This window comes from Vulpes lagopus, chromosome 2 (assembly GCF_018345385.1).
Source record: "Vulpes lagopus strain Blue_001 chromosome 2, ASM1834538v1, whole genome shotgun sequence".
In the NCBI taxonomy this organism is placed as follows: Eukaryota; Metazoa; Chordata; class Mammalia; order Carnivora; family Canidae; genus Vulpes; species Vulpes lagopus.
In genome coordinates this window covers 33653269-33672651 of record NC_054825.1, presented here as the reverse complement: position 1 = coordinate 33672651, position 19383 = coordinate 33653269, and the positions used below count along the sequence as shown (strand labels likewise).

The 19383-nt window shown below is 41.2% G+C and overlaps 1 protein-coding gene across 2 annotated transcripts in view; it reads right to left on the bottom strand.

Annotated features, from left to right (window-relative positions):
* The window catches only part of MYOF (myoferlin), a 143134-nt gene that overhangs the window by 74561 nt on the left and 49190 nt on the right, over positions 1-19383 (bottom strand). For both annotated transcript variants that reach the window (XM_041744274.1, XM_041744275.1), the window contains exons 6-17: positions 17427-17593; positions 16662-16790; positions 14213-14275; positions 14077-14127; positions 12524-12554; positions 11514-11629; positions 10739-10865; positions 9266-9369; positions 6844-6912; positions 6702-6745; positions 3306-3388; positions 1141-1179 (exon numbers count right to left, since the gene is read on the bottom strand). In XM_041744274.1, the coding sequence (XP_041600208.1) occupies positions 1141-1179; positions 3306-3388; positions 6702-6745; positions 6844-6912; positions 9266-9369; positions 10739-10865; positions 11514-11629; positions 12524-12554; positions 14077-14127; positions 14213-14275; positions 16662-16790; positions 17427-17593 (1023 nt within the window). The remainder of the gene's footprint in view (positions 1-1140; positions 1180-3305; positions 3389-6701; positions 6746-6843; positions 6913-9265; positions 9370-10738; positions 10866-11513; positions 11630-12523; positions 12555-14076; positions 14128-14212; positions 14276-16661; positions 16791-17426; positions 17594-19383) is intronic.

Below are 19383 nucleotides of genomic sequence, written 5' to 3'. Positions count from 1 at the left end.
GCACAATTGTTACATCAAACTTCCAATGAACAAAAATTCATTAGCTGGGTCATCAACCTTTTCCTCGGACCTGCTTTTCAAGCGATATTTTCCAAACTTCATTCACCTCTCCAAAGTTCCTTTGCATCTTGGATTTCTATAAGGTATTATTTTATATTTTAATTTTTGAACTTTAAATAGCTGCTAATTTCTGACAACATTATAAATTCCTTTGGTAGGTGGGGAAGGATTCGAACATATTTTGATTCCCTAAACACCAAAGGCTAGTTCTAACATAGGGAGCTACCACATAAATATTATTATGAAGGAATGAAGTGTTACCAAATCTTCTAAGTTCATTATAAACCTAAGGACTACTTAATATTCATATAAAAATCGATGATAAGATAATAATAAGATCTATTTTTAAAAATGAATATGAATGGGGCATTGTGTCAGTAACACAAAGGTTGACATAATGCTTTATATTTGCAAAGCTTTCTCACTTGCAATATCTCTTTCCCCTCACCACACAACCCTGGGTAATTAGCATGGCAGGGGTTTTCATGTTTACTTGAAAGAAGACAAACTTTTGTAAACTTCAGAGTCCTCATCTATTTGAGGAACCATAATAATAGAAGAATTGTGATGGTCAAATGTGAGACTGAGCAAACTTGCAAAGGATGGCCAGTGCTGTACAAATCAAAAGACATGTTATGATCCCCCCATTTGGAAGATGAAAACCTTCAAGGTACAATCGTTCAGTGTCTTCCAACCTAGAGATCCATGTTCAAAGTAAGGAGCAGTTACTGCATATATTTTGAATAATTGATTTGGTGCCCCAAAACTCTACCTACTGAACATAAACAATAATAGCAGACAAGGTTATCTCTCACAAACAATTCTTACAGTGACACCAAATAGGTTGGTATGCATCTAGGTGAGATGGTAGCGAAGCCTTTTAGCACACTCGTTTTAAGCTTAGCCATGCAGGACAACCATATAGCACAAGTACAAAAATTAATACGCTAGCAAAACTATTTTGAGACAGCAAAATGTAAAAAAAAAAAAAAGGTTCTAAATGCAGTCAATTGAGACATTCTTAATAAGACAAGAGTAAATAGGAAAATCTAGAAGATAGGAAAATTACAAAGCATAAACCTGTATATGATGCAGCCCCAGATCCCGAAGATGAGAAATCTATATAGTAAAAATATGACTGGTTAAACAAGAGAAACATGGGCATTATAACAGAGACAGTGAAAAAGTTATCAAATCCAATATAGGTAAGTGGTTTAGCAATACTAGAAAAACCCCAAATTCAGACCCAAATGACATGACTCTTTTGTTATTTACACAAATCTCATCAGTTAAATGCAAAACAGCTCAAACCTTTGGGACAACTGGCAAAACCACCACCCATTAAATAATTCAAATCTCTCCAGCTCTAAGGCAGCAAGGCACCTGAGAAGAGGGAGCTTCTCACCACCAAAAGAGGCCTGGTGAAGTTACCAACATTCATGTTTTTCATAAAATCTGCACTTGTTTTAGGTCTGACTTAATTGGGACCAAGACCAGAAAATCCAAATTAATTTAGTCTGAGGCTTTGCACATAAGGGCTTGTAGTTTACGGTACATTATTTGTTTCCTTTTTTTGGTGGTGATAGGTGGATGTCTGCTGCATTTTGTTATTTTGAGACTCTTATCAGACTGATTACAGGGCCTTCAGGGAGAGAAGGCCTCAGAGACAAGGTTGAAACCTGCATATAACGATTTCTGGTTTTAGTGCTCTGGATGTTACTGCTGTATCACTAAGAAAATTGCTTATACCAATATGTCTTGAATAATTACCTCCAAGTAATTATCGAATGACTTCTTGCCAATGATAGATGAATTTAACTCATTTTGGCCCTCCCCACCCACATGGTTTTGGTATGATTTTTTAATTACTCTATTTTTTACCATTATGATTTAATCTAGCCTTTCTTTCTTAATTCCTCACTTGATAAGAAGAGGCTACCAGCAGGCCTACTCTCTCTTCTCTTGCATTCCTTCCTCCACTTCTAACCTCTATGTTTTGTACTTCTACATCGCGATGGGCAATAGCATTTATATTCTGTTCAGAGCTTTGGCTCTAGGGTAAAAGAAAAAAATTTTAAAAATCCATTACAAGTGCTAACAGTATAGCAGCCATATAAATACTGTCTCTGCAGAGGAAAGGAAAAAGTTGTGACTACATTTCTTTTGCTACAGATCCAGTCATATGTTCCCCTTTGCCACTTAGCAGAGGATGTGCAGATGGGATCTTCTTTAGTTTTTAACAGTTGTTTAGAATAATGGCCACATGGGACTTTATATCTGAACTATGCCTTTCTGTTCAGTATTTTGTTTTTCTTGGAATTTCTAGTTGCCTTTTTTTTTCTTCTTAAGAGAAGAAATTTCTATTTTCTTCATTATATCCCTAAAATCTTTCAGATTCTTATTCATGCTATATTGCTTGAATTAATATATTTTTAAAGAACCTATAAAGTTCCCTCTTAAAATGAGGATGAGAAAAAAAAAAATGAGGATGAGAAAAAAAAAAATGAGGATGAGATGAACCTTGAGTTTCTCAAGACAATATTTGGTCTCAAATTTTCTCATATAACTTATTCAATATGTTTAATATATTGGCAATTAAAAGAATTTTTGTTATATTTGTTTTGTTAACAAAAAATCAGCTGCTGATATCATAGATATGTTAACATTACATTTTTTCCTCTTATAATCTTCATTTTTCTTCTTCATTTCTTATTATAATTTCTGGAATATGCACAGAATCCTAATGCCAAGTATAAGCAAGCAGTAGTTCTCAGTATGGAGAACAACGAAAAGTGTATTTGTTATCGATGCTTGTTAACATGAAAACAAAATGCACATTATCTTCAGGAGTGGAGTTTACATGGCTCATTGCTACTTGACATCCTTGTTCCTGCTAAAGAAGTCAATGGAGAAGGAAGTATTATTTTATATTTGAGTGGACTGTTGTCAATGCCAATCTAAAAAAATAGGGTGCTAGCCCTCTGTACTGACACTCAAAAATTTATAAAATAGCTACTGGGAAGAATTTTTGGATGGGAGCAAGAATATAAAGTCTTCAAACTGTTAGTTGCCTCAATTATTAACTACTAATTAACTGTTCTGGTCATCACCAAAACATCATCAAAATAGTTCACTAGGCTCATCACATTTGGCTTTTAAGAAACCAAGTCCAGGTGGCTACTCCAGTTCATTCTGCTTCAAAAATTCTGCACTCTGTCTTGTTTCAGCTCTGCTGAGTGACTTACCTTCCACTTCCCCACCAGAGGCAGCAATTTTAGAGAGGTGTAGATATGTTGTTCCAACAACATCATTTTTAGTAAGACGGTCCCTGTGTAAAAGAACAGGTTAAGGCTTCTACCTATAAATAAATAGCTTCCCTTCAACAATAATAAGGTTGAGTTGGAAAAGTCCCTAGACCTCAGAAATCATCCTTGCCAGTGGGACTCAAGGTTTTTACTGTACTTTAAAAATCACCTAGAAACCCCACCTCTCCTCTCCTGTTCATGCTTTTTATTTAATAAAGGCAGGAGTGGAGAACAAGAATCTGCATTTACACAATCTGCATTATCCCAACTGATTTGAACAGATGATCCTCCAACCACCCATTGAGAAACATTAATCAGACAATTCATTTCAACTGTGGAAACTATGGTTTGTACACAGAGGCCAAGGAATTTGCTTATAGCCACTCAATACCATTGCCAAAAAATGAATAAGCCAATTATAGGGACATTATATAATGAGTGAAATATAATCACATTACATAGGATAAGTGCACTATCTGATTTTATCATGTTCACACTAATTACTCTGATTTAATGACTACAATGGGCTATATATATATTTTTTTCTCCTCTAGAGTGAGAAAAATTCCTTTCCAATTCAATTCAAATATTAATTGAGAACCTACTGTATAACAGATGCAGGGCAGCAGAGGGCATTGCTTACCTAGAACCTAAATCTTATCTGCATGGTAGGAACAAGTATTCCCACTAAAACTCGATGAATCTTTCCATGGATATCACAGAGAGTTTGCAAGCCTAACTCATGAAGTGATCTCTGGCTGGACAAATAGTAGGTGTAAAAAACAAGGTTCCTATTTTTTTTTTAAGATTTTATTTGTTTGAGAGAGAGCGAGAAAGAGAGAGAGAACACGAGTTGAGGGGAAAGGCAGAGGGAGAGGGAGAAGTAGGCCCCATGCTGAGCAGGGAGTCTGACTCGGGGCTCGATTCCAGTACCCCAGGATCATGACCTGAGCCAAAGGCAGATGCCTAACTGACTGAGCCATCCAGGTACCCCATAAGATTTCTATTAATAGCATCTCTCTGCTTAATGCATCCTCTTCTTTATTCAAAATAGTGATATATCCGTTCTGAATCTAAGACCCCACGGGAAAGAAGAAAGGTTAAGTATTTGGGAGAAAGATTATGCTACTGTGTAATACTATTATACTGTATTATAGTAATATCACATGTTACATATAATATTATACATTGTATAGTACAATAGTATTAGGCTATAGAAAGACTAATGAAACAGTTTGCATGAGAAAAAAATATTTAAGGATATTAAGCACATGCACAAGTCTTAAACCTTCTCTGTTCATCCAAAAGGATCTAGACTACATTTAAAGAATTCTTAGCTTCTCCTCAGTTATGAAAATACCCACAGGATATGTAACCTAAGATTTGGACCCAAGGATTCCTTAAACAGGGCCTCCCTGTGCATCCTAGTCTACACTATTCTTTGGAAAGGGCACACTAGGTCAGAAAGGAACCACATTTGTAGTGGCCACAGGCAACTCTAGGAAGGCTCAATCCACAATCAAAGCTGGTAAGCCAGAGTAGTCACCTGTGATATATAGGCCCATATCCACATTCCTGAGGTCTCTTGAGGCCCACAGAACACTTTCTTTTTTTTTTAATTTTTTTTATTTATTTATGATAGTCACACAAAGAGAGAGAGAGAGAGAGAGAGAGAGAGGCAGAGACACAGGCAGAGGGAGAAGCAGACTCTATGCAGAGCCCGATGTGGGATTCGATCCTGGGTCTCCATGATCGCGCCTTGGGCCAAAGGCAGGCGCCAAACCGCTGTGCCACCCAGGGATCCCCCCACAGAACACTTTCACAATGTTGTCTGAGGGTCTCAAGTACTTCAATCAAGCTTACACTCACTGGAAGGGGTTTTTTGTCCTCTCGACTCCTCCATGACCCTCAATAAATGGTGATGTCATCATCGAACAAAATGAGACTTCCTATCCTCCTCCCAAAGTGCCCTGTTGTCATAGTACCAAGAGGGTGCTAACACAAAAGCCAAATACATTCTGCCAAAGGAAAAATCCTGGAGTCAGCTAGACAGGATGGGGGCCCAACTCAGTCTCTAACCATCGGAGTGACAGTGAGCCATGCATCTGGCCTCTCTGAGCCTTAGTATCTTCATCTGTAAAAGGAACTAATAATCGTCTCTAACCCATGGCATTGCTCTAAAGACTAGTGGGATATTGTAGTTAAGGCACAAGGCACAGCACTTCTTCATATTCAAAAAAAAAAAAAAAGAAAAGAAAAGAATGGTAGCTAACTCCAGAATAAACACTAATGATGAGGATGAGGACAGTATTTGCCATTTTCACTCTCAAGGAGTTAAGGACTGCCAACTGAATGCTTCATCCAATTAGAACATTACATTAAGAATGGCCTTATGATGGCCATCCTCGCTAGGAGGATGGTCTAGTCAAAATTTCATCAGAACTTTTCAATGAATTTTCTTCTCATTCAATCAGATAGGTAGCTTTGTCCATTTTCCTTTCTAACCATAAGAAAATAGCTGTTGGAACATTTTGGTGATTCTTCTCAGGAAATGGTTTACTCCATTTCAGAAGTCTATTTTGGATAGCCTAAATGCTATTTAAATCCTTGATTTCAAAAAATAAAAAATAAATAAATAAAATAAATCCTTGATTTCAGGACACCTGGGTGGCTCAGTGGTTGAGAGTCTGCCTTCAGGGATGCCTGGGTGGCTCAGCGGTTGAGCATCTGCTTTTGGCTCAGGTTGTGACCTGGGGTCCTGGGATCGAGTCCCATGTCGGGCTCCCTCCATGGAGCCTGCTTCTCCCTCTGCCTGTGTCTCTGCCTCTGTGTGTGTGTGTGTGTGTGTGTGTGTGTGTGTCTCATGAATAAATAAATAAAATCTTAAAAAAAAAAAAAAAGAGTCTGCCTTCAGCTCAGGGCGTGATCCTGGGATCCGGGATCAAGTCCCACATCGGGCTTCCTGTGAGGAGCTTGCTTCTCCCTCTGCCTGTGTCTCTGCCTCTCTCTCTCTGTGTCTCTCATGAATAAATAAATAAATATTTTTAAAAAATCCTTGATTTCTTATCTTGCGGGATTTTTCAGATTATTTTTCCCTTCCCTTGTTTACAAGCAATTGAACCAAGATACATGAAGGTTTTCTGCAACAATACCATTATTAATTTTTTAAAAGAAAACACCCAATTCCAGGAGCAATTTATCACCTCCCCCTGTGACTATGCCAAAGAAGAAAAAAGGAGCAAATTGAAAAGTAAGAGACCATCTAGAGTAGTGTTCCCCAAAATCCAAACACTCAATTCTTTAAGTTTGAATTAATAAGTTTATTTTTTAACTTACCAGTCATATATTGTTAGTTTTATTTTTTCACACATTGAAGGAAACTGTTAAAAGGAAACAGAACAAAATAGTTATTTCTCAACTTATTCAGTAACTATTAAATTAAGTAGCCTTACTTTTTATTGAAGAAAAAAAGTCAAACCTTGATCTGAAGATTAACGACTTGGTTCCACTCAGGATTTGCATTTTTCTCAATTATATTTGTGCAAACCTGTAAAATAATCAAAACACAACTATAGGTATTCAAGATTCTAATTTCCATAAGTTCACAACATATGCATCCTAGATTATGACTTTAATAGTTTACTTACTAGATATATACTTAGTAGCCTGGTTCAAGTTTATTTCTCTATTTGGTAAATGTAATATGGGTTTAATATTAATCTTTGCTCCTTCCATGCACTATGCCTTCTACTTCCATGCACTTCCATAACTAAAAGTTAGTTTTCAACTGCCAGATTGCTAACATTGGATTAGTGTAATGATGCAGGTGTTAATATTTATTGAGCACTTGTTACATACTGTCTAGTAAGCACTTCTTCATTAATGTGTGCACACAGATCGTTAGATCCTGCCCACTAGCCCCTCTCCCTGCTCCCCAAACCAGCTCCTATCAAAACAGGAAAATCAAATCAGCCATATCTCTCTCCCCCTCACGTGCCTCACCTAATCTGTGAGTAAGTCCTGACACCCCTGCTTCATGCAGAGACTGATCTCCCCCTGTACACCTCTTGTTGGCTCCTGTCTGATGCATGGTCCTCTCCTGCCTCCTTACTTTCATGATACCCCCTGTGTAGCAGTCTCAGTGAGCTCTCCGAGCACACTTAGAATGAAGTCCAGACCCTGCTCTGGCTGATAAAACCCTGCCTACCTATCTTCCCCCACCTCAAATCTCTCTGACTTCATCTTGTAGCGCCCCCTGGCTTGTGGCACTACAGCCTCAAGGGGATTCTTTCACTGCAGATGTGTCTTCTCCTTGGGCTCTTCTCTTTGCCTGGAAGCCCCCGTCCCCAGACCTTACACCATCCAGGCCTCTGCTCAAATGTTACTTCCTCAAAGGTGTCCCATCTGACAACCTAATGAAAACCCATCTCTCCAACCCCCTGTACAAATCACATCTTGTCCCCCGCTCTGGTTTTTTTTTTAATATTTTATTTATTTTTTTTTTAATTTTTATTTATTTATGATAGTCACAGAGAGAGAGAGGCAGAGACACAGGCAGAGGGAGAAGCAGCCTCCATGCACCGGGAGCCCGATGTGGGATCCGATCCCGGGTGTTCCAGGATCGCGCCCTGGGCCAAAGGCAGGCGCCAAACCGCTGCGCCACTCAGGGATCCCTCCCCACTCTGTTTTCTTCATAGTAATGGGCACTACCTAAGATCATTAAACTACTTGTTAACTTATTTATTGCTATGCCTTCTACTACAAAGGAAGCTCCATGAAAGCCATGACTGTCTTGCAAACTTCTCTATCCTCAGAATATGGGACAGTATTGATATTTAGTAGGCTCACAAAATTACTTCTCTAATTAATTAACCATTAACAACAATCCTATGAGATTATTATTATCTTATTTTATAGTTAAGAAAATTGACACTGAGAGGTTACGGAAATTGCCTTACCCACCTCTGGAGTGGGTTAAAGTCTGAATTTATTTATTTTATTTTATTTTTTTAAGATTTATTTATTTATTCATGAGAGACACAGGCAGAGGGAGAAACAGGCTCTTTGCAGGAAGCCTGATGTGGGACTCGATCCTGGATCCTGGGATCATGACCTGAGCCACAGGCAGGCACTCAACTGCTGAGCCACCCAGGCGTCCCTAAAGTCTGAATTTAAATTTCACTCTAGAACTGAGGGCTTTTCACCGCCTCCCCCACCACTGACTCTCCTAGGAAGTAACACCTGGTCCATAAGTGTATGGTTTCCCAAATCTCGCTTTTATAAGTAACTGGTTCAACTACATAAAAGATGCTAGTTCTTTGTGCCTACAGCTGTCCATGGTGCATTGTTATTCTATTACAGAATCCCAGTCTTCCATCTTTGACCATCTTTGTGGGTAAAAGTGGTGGTTACAGATGTGTCTACACCAAGAGTCCCCTGGCTCTTCCTAGCAGAATGAGATGGAGCTCCCCTGACTGCTCTCCAGTTTCAGCAGCTCACTGGGGTCTGGAAAGTGAGAAACATGATAGGAGTGGGCAGCTGGACATTAGGGGAGCCATATTCTACATTTACCAGGAATCATTGGTGCCACTGAGGGAGCTTGCCTTAGATTAAGAAAATGCTTGGATTTGAGAAGTAATCCAAATAATTCAGTGATAGTTTTCATGTTCTATTCTTTCTGAAGATTGAATTTTTCTAATTTGAATCTGCATACTTTCTGCTCCAAAATAAACTTGTGGAGAAGTCTGCATGTTCTGACTCAGATAATCTCCATTCCTGCAGACTTCCCAGACCATCAGGGGGCTACTTTAACAAAGAGTAAACAGAAATTCACTCCAAGGAAAGCATGATGCTTTAAATATTTACTTCTAGAGGTGTCTGCATTTAGATCACATACAAACCTTTTTTCCAGCAAAGGAAACTTCTACAAAAGGATCCACTAGGTTTTTTTTATCTGCATTGCCTCCAAATATTTCCTTTACTGTCTGTGAGAAGGCATCATCCACTGGAAAGCAATACATCACACAGCAGAAATTAAATTTGAGTTTCTTAAAAGGATAGAAATCACTCAGCAAAATTAAAATTTTTCTCCTATCCATGAAGACAGTTTCAACAAGAATTGTTCTCAAAAGTGGCATGCGCTAATAGCATTATAACTGCAGAAATCTTGTCTTAGTTGAGAAAGAAATGTGTTCTCCCCCAAAAGTCAAAAACGAAACAAAACACCAAAAAAAGTCAAAAATAAAATGAAACAAAACAAGAGCATCTTGAAAAATATGCCAATAAATTATTATATTGAAAATCAGTCATTTTGTTGAGGGAAAAAGTAGAATAAAGTCCATCTAGATAGGATAAGAGGCCATTCAAAAACTCAACCTGGCTTCAACTTGAAAAAGGTGCTTTAGGTCAAAATGACATAAGCCTAGTTCAATTTTTTTCAGAGAAATTCAAGGAGCTTTGGCATAATCAAAAATAACATAACCATAAATAAGACATTTAAGCAACTATAAACAGCATCTCTCTCTCTCTCTCTCTCTCTCTCTCTCTCTCTCTGTTTTAACAAACTCAGAAGCAAATGAGGATCAATTACACCGGTTTGCCAAGGCAGTATAATGTGAGGTTTAACTTATTAACTTCATTTAGGATATTTCTAAGGAGAGATGAGAGAAGCACTATAGGGTATTAAACAAGTGAGGGCGGGTTCCAAGAGAAAGTAGCAAATCCTGAAGAGACCCATGGCCTATATACAAACTACTGCCACCTGGAGACTTGGAGAGGGGTCCCATGTCCCAGGACCCAACAGAAAGCAGACAGGCTAGGCAGGGCAAAAGGATGCTGGGTCCTTGGCAAGTACACAGGAGTTCTGGACTAGTCTCTATGAGTAAAATCACAGTAAGTGACTCTCTTAAATGCACCCATCTCTTATTATACGTACCCCATGACATCATATTGACAAATTACTAGTTATTGGCACATAGCAACCCTTTGCTCGGCCATTTTTAATAATTCAATAACAAGCACACTTATTTGTTTCAAAAATTTCATATTTTTCCTTCGGATGAAAGGAACTGGAAGTGCTGCCTGCTGGCCTCTCTTCAGTATCCTCTAGAGTAAGGAGAAGCTGTAGAATACTGAGAAGACGAGAGATGAGCGGGATGGGCCAAACGCTTAAGGAAAATGGATCAGTGACCAACTGGCTGCCCCATCAATCTGCTCAGGTAGCTTTCATGGGGCCAGAAATGGGGTCAGAATGAATGAAAAGAAGTCCATGAAGAAAAACATGACAGCACCAATCACTATTCAGAGTATGGTGTTAACACACATGACCATGCAAATAAATGGTCATCCTAGGGCAGGATTAAGTCCATACGTACTCTGGGGGATGTCCTCTGCTCGGTAGATTTTAAGCAAGAAGGTCACCCACCGGAGGGCGATGCCAGCAGGGAGTAACAAATTACTCTCCACGTCATCACTGTCATTATCACGATCTCGCTTCTCAGCCTATTGGGGAGACATGATTACAAATGAGACAAGTAGAAAAACTGTGCTTGTAAGAAGCCAGACTGATGCTTGTAAGATGAAACCGACTGGGACTATTTCCATTAGGATTTCCTGTGTTTCAGGCTTAAGAGTTCAGCCACAAATTCGATCTCAAAATTGGTCTGCAAAGTCAAAGCTCATGTTTCTTCAATAGACACAACACAAGAAAATAATGTGACCTTTTGTAATTTTATGAGCACTAAATAGGAGAGAAGGAGAGAAACAGTTCCTGAAGTTTTTCCTGTTTCTCTTTGGCACTTCCTTCGTCCAGCCCCTTAGAAGGACAACTGTCCCTTTAGGTAGCAATGCCTAATTCTGCATGGGAGCCACACTCTGTAGGCTAAATGATGCAAGAGAGCCTTGGAAACACACATATTTTTACTGAATGAAAAACCCATACATGGACACCAGGAAGGAGTCCAAGTGAGCTAGAAGAATAGTTCTATATGAAGGAAAGAATAGTTTCCAAAGTATAGGAAGAGTTGAAAGGTTGGAGTTACTGATTGGAAGCTGTGCTGCTTTTCACAACTACTGACACACCCACTTGCTTAATTCTTGGTCCCTATTTTTGGTGAAAAAATGTAAAGAGTAGAGAACATAGGGGCTTACAGGAGGCTCATCTCCGGTTCCCAGGATGAACATGCTGACTTTCATGTAACCTTTAGCACCTGAGCTGGCATCTTCAGGGTCATTGAGAAGAAGCCATTTTCTCATGACAGCGTGACCTAAAATAAAGAAGGATTAAAAAGACAGGGACCCTCTAAAGATAAGCTGACAGCTTTGTGATTTCATCTGCTGTAAGATAAACAATCATTTCCTCTGAAGTATCATAATGACACCAAGTTTGCCAGAGGAGTCTCTATATTAATGTCCTCCATGATGGGCAGCCCAGGTGGCTCAGTGGTTTAGTGCCACCTTCAGCCTAGGGTGTGATCCTGGAGACCTGGGATGGAGTCCCATGGCGGGCTCCCTGCATAGAGCCTGCTTCTCCCTCTGCTTCTCCCTCTGCCTCTCTCTCTCTCTCTCTCTCTCTCTGTCTCTCATTAATAAATAAATAAAATTCTAAAAAAAATGTCCTCTGTGCTTTGGACTGACCAGCCCCCAGCCCCAATCCTGCCCTGGTATCACTCAAACAAGGATCTCTAAGGTCTATTAATTAGTTCTCTAATTCGATTTTGGTAAGATCAAAATACCATCACAAAACAGAGAACTTACATACTTGTGAATGTTAGGATAATTGCCATCAGATTGAAAAAGATATCCTTATTAAGCTATTCCTTCATTCATTCATTCCCACTAAGTATCCTTCCCCCTCTTCAATTAAGAAAAAGACACTTTTGGGCAGCCTGGGTGGCTCAACGGTTTAGCGCCGCCTTCAGCCCAGGGTGTGATCCTGGAGACCCGGGATCGAGTCCCACGTCGGGCTCCCTGCATGGAGCCTGCTTCTCCCTCTGCCTGTGTCTCTGCCTCTCTCTCTCTCTCTGTCCATCTCTCATGAATAAATAAATAAAGTCTTAAAAAAAAAGAAAAGAGATACTTTTTAAATTCCTTTGTTGATCCCTCAGATTTTCTTGATTCCCAGAATCTTCAAGTTCATAGAGAGAAAGAATATTACTTACCTGGCTCATCATAAATGAATCCAACATCAATCTGGGAAAAGATAATTTAAAATAGCTCAAATCGACTTTAAAATCAGTTTAGTTACTTCAAAGAAACCATTATTATTATATTTAAATATAAGGCTCTTGACGACTTCAATTTCTATACCCACCATGGGTATAGAAATTTTGCTTCGATGTGGATAGAACTGGAGGGTATTATGCTGAGTTAAGTAAGTTAATCGGAGAAGGACAAACATTATATGGTCTTATTCATTTGGTGAATATAAAAAATAGTGAAAGGGAATAAAGGGGAAAGGAGAGAAAATGAGTGGGAAATATCAGAGAGGGTGACAGAATATGAGAGACCCCTAACTCTGGGAAATGAAACATGGGGTATGAAAGGGGAGGTGGGTGGGTGGTTGGGGTGACTGGGTGACAGGCACTGAGGGGGGCACTTGACAGGATGAGCCCTGGGTGTTATGCTATATGTTGGCAAATCGAACTCCAATAAAAAAATATAGAAAAAAAAAAGAAGTCAATTTCTTTGAGAACAACACTTCCATCTTACCCTCTTTGTATCTCCAATGTCTTGTCTGATGTGTGGAACACAGAAGACCCTCAACCAATCATTTTGAATGAAAGAACTAACTAGTCTTGGCGCTGGACGGGACCATGAAAGTAGGATGACCAGTGTTTCCCGGTTTGCTTGGAACTTTTCCCCAAGCACAGAAAGTCTCACATTCTGTAAAATCCCTCAGTCCCAGACAGACTTGGACTTTGGGCACCCTATGTGAAGTCACCTGGTCCAATTTCCTGTCCAATATTCCTCTTTCTTCTCCTCCAGCTAATGCTAATTAATTAATGTTAGCATTAATATAACCATCAATTGGGCACTTCAATGTGCCAAGCACTCTACTAGATGTTTTATATATTCTATCCCACTTAGTATTCACAATGAGTCCATTTTAAAGAGGAAACTAAGGATCAGTTGGTATGTGGCTAGTTGGTAGCCACAGGGTATGAACACATGTATGCCTGACCCAGATCATTCTCTAGGACCTCTAATGCTTGGAGCTCCTTCTTTTGAGAGGCAGCCCATTCCACATAGAATTGCTGAGAAGCACCACAAAGTATTTGTCTTTGATTTCAAATGAGTTACTTGGAAAAGTACCCTGATTCTCTTTCCTGTTTTGGTTTGCTTTTCCGATTCCACATTTACAATAATTGGCTTTGGAGATGGAACCCTGGGGCCACTGGTAAGTGGAGCTAGTTTATGGGCTTCCTGCCACTGTCAAGCACCCCTTCCCTCTGTAGCACTGCATTGGAACTCTAGGAGGGCCCTGATGTGGCATCTTCCAGGCATTTGTTTTAAGGCATATAAGTGCTGTACTTTAGAAGTTGACTAGACCCAGGCCAGAGAACACTCTGACAAACATGGCCCATAGTGTGAATCCCTTACACGTAACTTTAATATGTCATCAAGGTGGACAGCCTGATACCTGGCCAGGAACCTGATTCCTCACTATGAAAATGCCTGTCTAAGTTGAACGAAACAGACTGTTGTAACCCACCTTAAATTCCCCCATCAGACAATCTGCCCGCAAAGAATGGGAATTATAAACCTGGAAGAAAGAAGAGCCATGAGAAGCTTATTGGCTTTATCTGGCAGTTAGAAAACATGACCTTTCTATTCCAAAGCCCCCTTACCCGAATGCTGATGATCTCATCCATCAGTTGAGAAGGGGTTATGTGGACATTGTAGAAAAATAACTGTCAAAACAGAAGAGAAAAATGTTTGAATGTTAACGGGGGTGGACTCAGGTTTAGTGTGATCTAATGCTATAATTTGGGAACCCTCCTAAAAAATATAAAACATAACCCCAAAAGTAGGTTTGACCATGAGCCTTCGAAAAGGCCTTGAGGCTTAAGCTTCATGAGCTTCTTGGCAAACTCACTTTTGCATGTTGGAAAAAAAGAATATGTAACAAAAAAAAAAAAAAGAATATGTAACAACTATAGTGTGTATGTAATGAAATTGAATTGTTCATTGGGGGCCAAAAATACGATAGCTAACTGATATGTAGATCTAAGTTTACTTCATGCTGCAAGTCTCACTAAAATGGATGTTTGGGGTTTGCATGACCTGGAAAATTGAGTTGAATTCCCTACAATTGTCCTAAAAAAAGTTCTTTTTAGTTTTTTTTTTTTTAATCTAGGATCCACTCAAGGATTACATTTGGTTGTTGTATCTCTTTAGTTTTCTTCTTCTTCTTCTTCTTCTTCTTCTTCTTCTTCTTCTTCTTCTTCTTCTTTTTCTTTTTAATTTTAGAGGGAGAGAGAGAGAGAGCATGAGCAGGGGGAGAGCACAGGGGAAGGAGAGGAAGAGGGAAAGAATCCCAAGCTGACTGTGCTAAGTGTGGGAGTCTGACCTCATATGCAGGGCTCCATCTCACGACCCTGAGATCATGACCTGAGGCTGAAACCGAGAGTTGGACGCTTAACCGACTGAGCCACCCAAGCACTCCAGCTTTAGTTTCCTTTTATACAGCAAACTATTATTGTTATTTATTTATCCTGCTTATTTTTGTTATTTATTTATCTATCAAGATCTGTTGTCTTCTAGAATATTCCACAATCCAGACTGGCATAAATATTTCCTCACTATTAGATTCAAATTGGCTATTTGACAAGAAACGACATGGGTGATATTGGTCCTTCCACTATATCACATCAGGACACACACATCAGTTTGTGCCATTATTGGTGATAACAAGTTTAATCACTTGGTTAAGAAGATGTAGGTAAACTAGGGATTTTGTAGTAAATTCTTTTATTAATTCCTGAATTGGTCTGCTTAGAGTCTCTGGTATTTGATTCAGAGATCTAATCTCAAAAAAATTCATTATTATGGGAAAATTTTAAGGTGGGGATTCTTGCCAAGCTCCTCAGAATGCAGCTGAGTAAATGTTCATCCTGCATTATAAATGCAAATCACCCAGAAGCTTGTCCTCCCTGCAAGTCCTCCCTGGCGAACCTCTCTCAGGCTCTCCAGAAGTCCACTTCAAGTGCTACCCCCCTCACCGCCTCAGCACACACCTGCATCATATGTCTGCTTTGACACTACTTCACTGCGTGTTGTTGTCTCCAATTCCTCCAAGGTGGGAAAGTGACAAGTGAAAAGAAGACGGGCCTTCTGTGAAGGTAGGGCCACCTTGAACAAAGGGGGAGAAACTGGAACCCCAGACAGAAGAAACGGGTTCCTTGTATGCACAGTGGTGGGAAAAAAACAAAAGCCGGAGCCAGCCTGGGATCGGAAAGCTGCAAGGAACCCAGAGAGAGGATGAGAGGAAACCACAGTAGGAAAGGCCTGGGCTCAGACAACAGGGCCTGGGACTCAAGCCTGAGGAATCTCAGAAATGCGTCTCCTCAGCAGAGCAGGGCTGGGTTCAGAGGACTCCCCAAACATTATGTTTCTCACAGCCCTGCTCTGCAAGTTTTGTGGTACCTGAGATAACTGCCAAGGTATTCAGCATTTCTGAGGAGCGTTATGGAAAATGTCAGCAGGACTGTATTCTCGGTGTGGGAGGGAAAAGAAGACCCTTTTGGTTCCTAATTGCTTTCCTTTTACATATATTATTTTTATAGCCAGAAAGGTGTTGACACCTTTAAAAAGTCAACCATTGTCGTCCATGTGAAATATGTGACAATCTGCCTTAGAGCTGTGACTGAAACTTAGCATTGTTTTCTTTCATGAGGGTCCAGCATGAACTGGTCTTAATTATGAAAATGTGGTGATGCTTTTTTTTTTTTTTTGAGTAGCAAAGCGATCACAGAACTTCCTTAACCATCCCTCAGAGACGTCCTGCTGCTTAGAAACAGCAAAGGCAGATGTAAGTGACTTCCTGTGGTCCGTCATTAGGAATGCAAGGATCCGACAGGACAGGTGCCAAGCTGGCAGCTCTGAGACCAGGCCATTTGATTTCGAGACCCAGTGGCTCTTAGAATGCTGAACGCTGGAACTTTGCATTGTCTTTGCCAGATGTCTGCACACGAGTCCCCCCTCAATGTGGAACGAGGAAGGGGAAGGTGGAAGGCAGGAAGATGTGTGTAAATAGAACAGACTCACTAAGCAGAAACACGTGCTATGCCCATTTACCTCATCATAAAATGGGTTGTTCCCTCTCTTGATCCTTGTTCTGTGTGTCTGGCCACAGACATGGACCTTGACCACAGGCTTGATGTTGTTGCCACTTAACTGGCGGCCCTCAATCACTCGGACGCGGATCTGCAAGCACAGAAGGGGTGTTGTTACTGATCCTTCCCCAGCACCGGGTGAGAGAATCCTCAGGTGCCATGTCAGTCTGTCTGCCTGTGAGGATCACCGACGCCAGGCCCGGGGCAGGTGCGCACAGCCTGGGGGTAGCCCCCCCTGCTCATTCCCAAGGTGGAAGTGGGGCTGGGTTGGAGAAACCTAGAGGAGTAGTGGGGTTGAAACAGTCCAGGGCTGGCCCGGGAAAGGGTGCAGTAGGGGGTGGGAGGGAGGTGCCCGCTGCTCTTTCCCCAGCCTCCCACCTGGTCTGCTTGAGCCTGGGATGTACTAACTCACTCCACAGCTGTCTGCCAAGGAAGTGCTCAGAACTAGGAAGATGCACTACTGTGCCTCTATTCTTTCCAACCACCAATGGGAAGGAGGGGTATAGTTTTGTTTCTCTGAAGAGTCTCTTCAGGCTTGACTCCATCTACTCCTGCATGCAATAGATGGACAGCGTTTCTTCTTGGGTTTATGCTCTGATGTCCCTTTTTGCTAGTTGGGCAGCTGCCCTTAGCAACAGGTCCTTCCCAGCAACAGTGCAATTGCCAGAAGCTGGACAATACGGTGGTAGCATAAAAACACAGGGCCCGCTTCTAGGGCTGTTCGCACCTGGAAGTCCTGAGGCTTGTTGGACAGCATCCGCCGGTTCTTCTTTGCTTTCGTGAGCCTCCGGGTGAGGTGAGCCTCCGACACGATCCCACCTGACCCCCTGGGCCCAGGGCCCGTGACCGTGCCGTCCAACCTGTCTTCATCACCTCCATCTTCCTCTTCTTCTCCTGAAACACCAACAAGAGATCCGGTCAGAGATGGCCCTCATCCTATAAATGTCTGAATGCAGGTTTCCTGAAAACAGAATTCTCAGTGTTCAGGGGTGGTGAAGGAGCTGCTCCACTTGGGATGTGCTGCGACTCAGATACAGTTTCTTTAGGAAAATGTGTTCACGGGTGCATCGGGTGCTCACTCAGGCTGTATTCAAAGTGACCAAGAGAACTCCAGAGATGAAGGGGAGAGCAAGAGGAGAAGAGTCAGTTGGACCCCACCAGAAATCACCTGGTTCTGATCTGGGGACCCAGCCTGAGGTCAAGGGGCCTTTCTGTGGTTAGGAGAGAGAGAGGAGACAATCCCAGGGGACACTGGAGCTTGGCAAAGGAGACTTTGACTCCACCATCCCCAGTGCTGGTCTTTTCTCTAGAGATGAACTCATGAGAGTGCTGCATTGCCTCCTTTCTGCTTGAGTCTCCAGGTTCCTAAATGCCCTCTCCACCCTTGTGACAGATGAGAAACACACCTCCGGTTTCCTTGCCAAGCAGACCAATGTGGTCTCATGCTTTCCCTTTGCCCACCTTTTCTGTCACTTCCACATGCATCTATCTCCTCATTTATCTTCCTAACTTCCCTTCATACTCGGGGGGGAAGGTATTTCCTGATTGATAGAGTGAAGCCCCTTCCAATACTTGAGAGCCTACTTCCTTCTGATTCTATGGAAACACCCCCAAGTATCCCACCTGCCCCCCAGAGTACCTCCAGTCGACTCTTCCCTATAGGGCCTTCCCTCTTCACATAGGCACAGCTCTTTCTCTCCTTAAAAAACAAAACTCAATGCTGTCTACTCTGTCTCTCCTTTCTTTTATTCACAAACTCTTTTAAACTCACTGACAATTTCAGCTTTTCTTAACTTAATAGACAAAAAGTGACCAAAAAGTGATGACCTCCTGGTAATCTGTACAATATAATTTAAGGGATCTACTTCGTCCAAAAAAATAACAGCATTCTCACCCTCTACCTTTGGATTCTGAAGCCCCCTCTTTTACAATGCAAAATCATGTAAGAGATCGAATTTCCATGCAGACACATTTGTCAGTCACTTACATTATAGTATGAATTAGTTCAATCAGACTGCCGTGTAGCACAGCTCTTAAAGCTTGGGCTCTGGAGTTATGTGGCCTGGGTTCAAATTCCAGTTTTAAGCTGTGTGAGTCTGAGTAAGTTTCTTAATTTCTGTTTCAGATTTCTCATATATAAGAAGGTGGAAATAATAGTATTTGCCACAGGGTTATTGTAAAGCTAAAATTAATTTTTATGCAAGCCTTCAACATGGTGCCTGGCACACAGCAACACTCAATATATTAGTCTTTTTTTTTTTTTTAAACTTTTGTTGAGGAATCAGTTTTGGTGGGAGTGCAGAACACAAGAACACTTCCCAGAGAGCAGTCATGAGGTAGAGGTAGGGGCTGGAGAAGTCAGTGGGCAGCATGGGGGAAGGGGACACAGAATGAGGAAGGTGCAACCACAAGGAGGTAAAAGCACCTCCCCCCCAGCCCCATGACCGTGTATTGCTTCAGAGTTCAGCCCAGAATGAACCCTCCCTTCATCACCTCTTTTACACTCAGCCTCTCCAGCTACTTCCATCCATAGAGATCCAACATGACTTTTTGCTAAGCTTCAGGGCCCTTTTCTGAGTCTTCCCACTCCACTGAACATGGTCTTGGGCACTGGGCAGCCACACACACTTTTCTGAGTCACACAGCTCTCTTCCTGGCCCTCTGACTAAACCATCTCAGGTTCT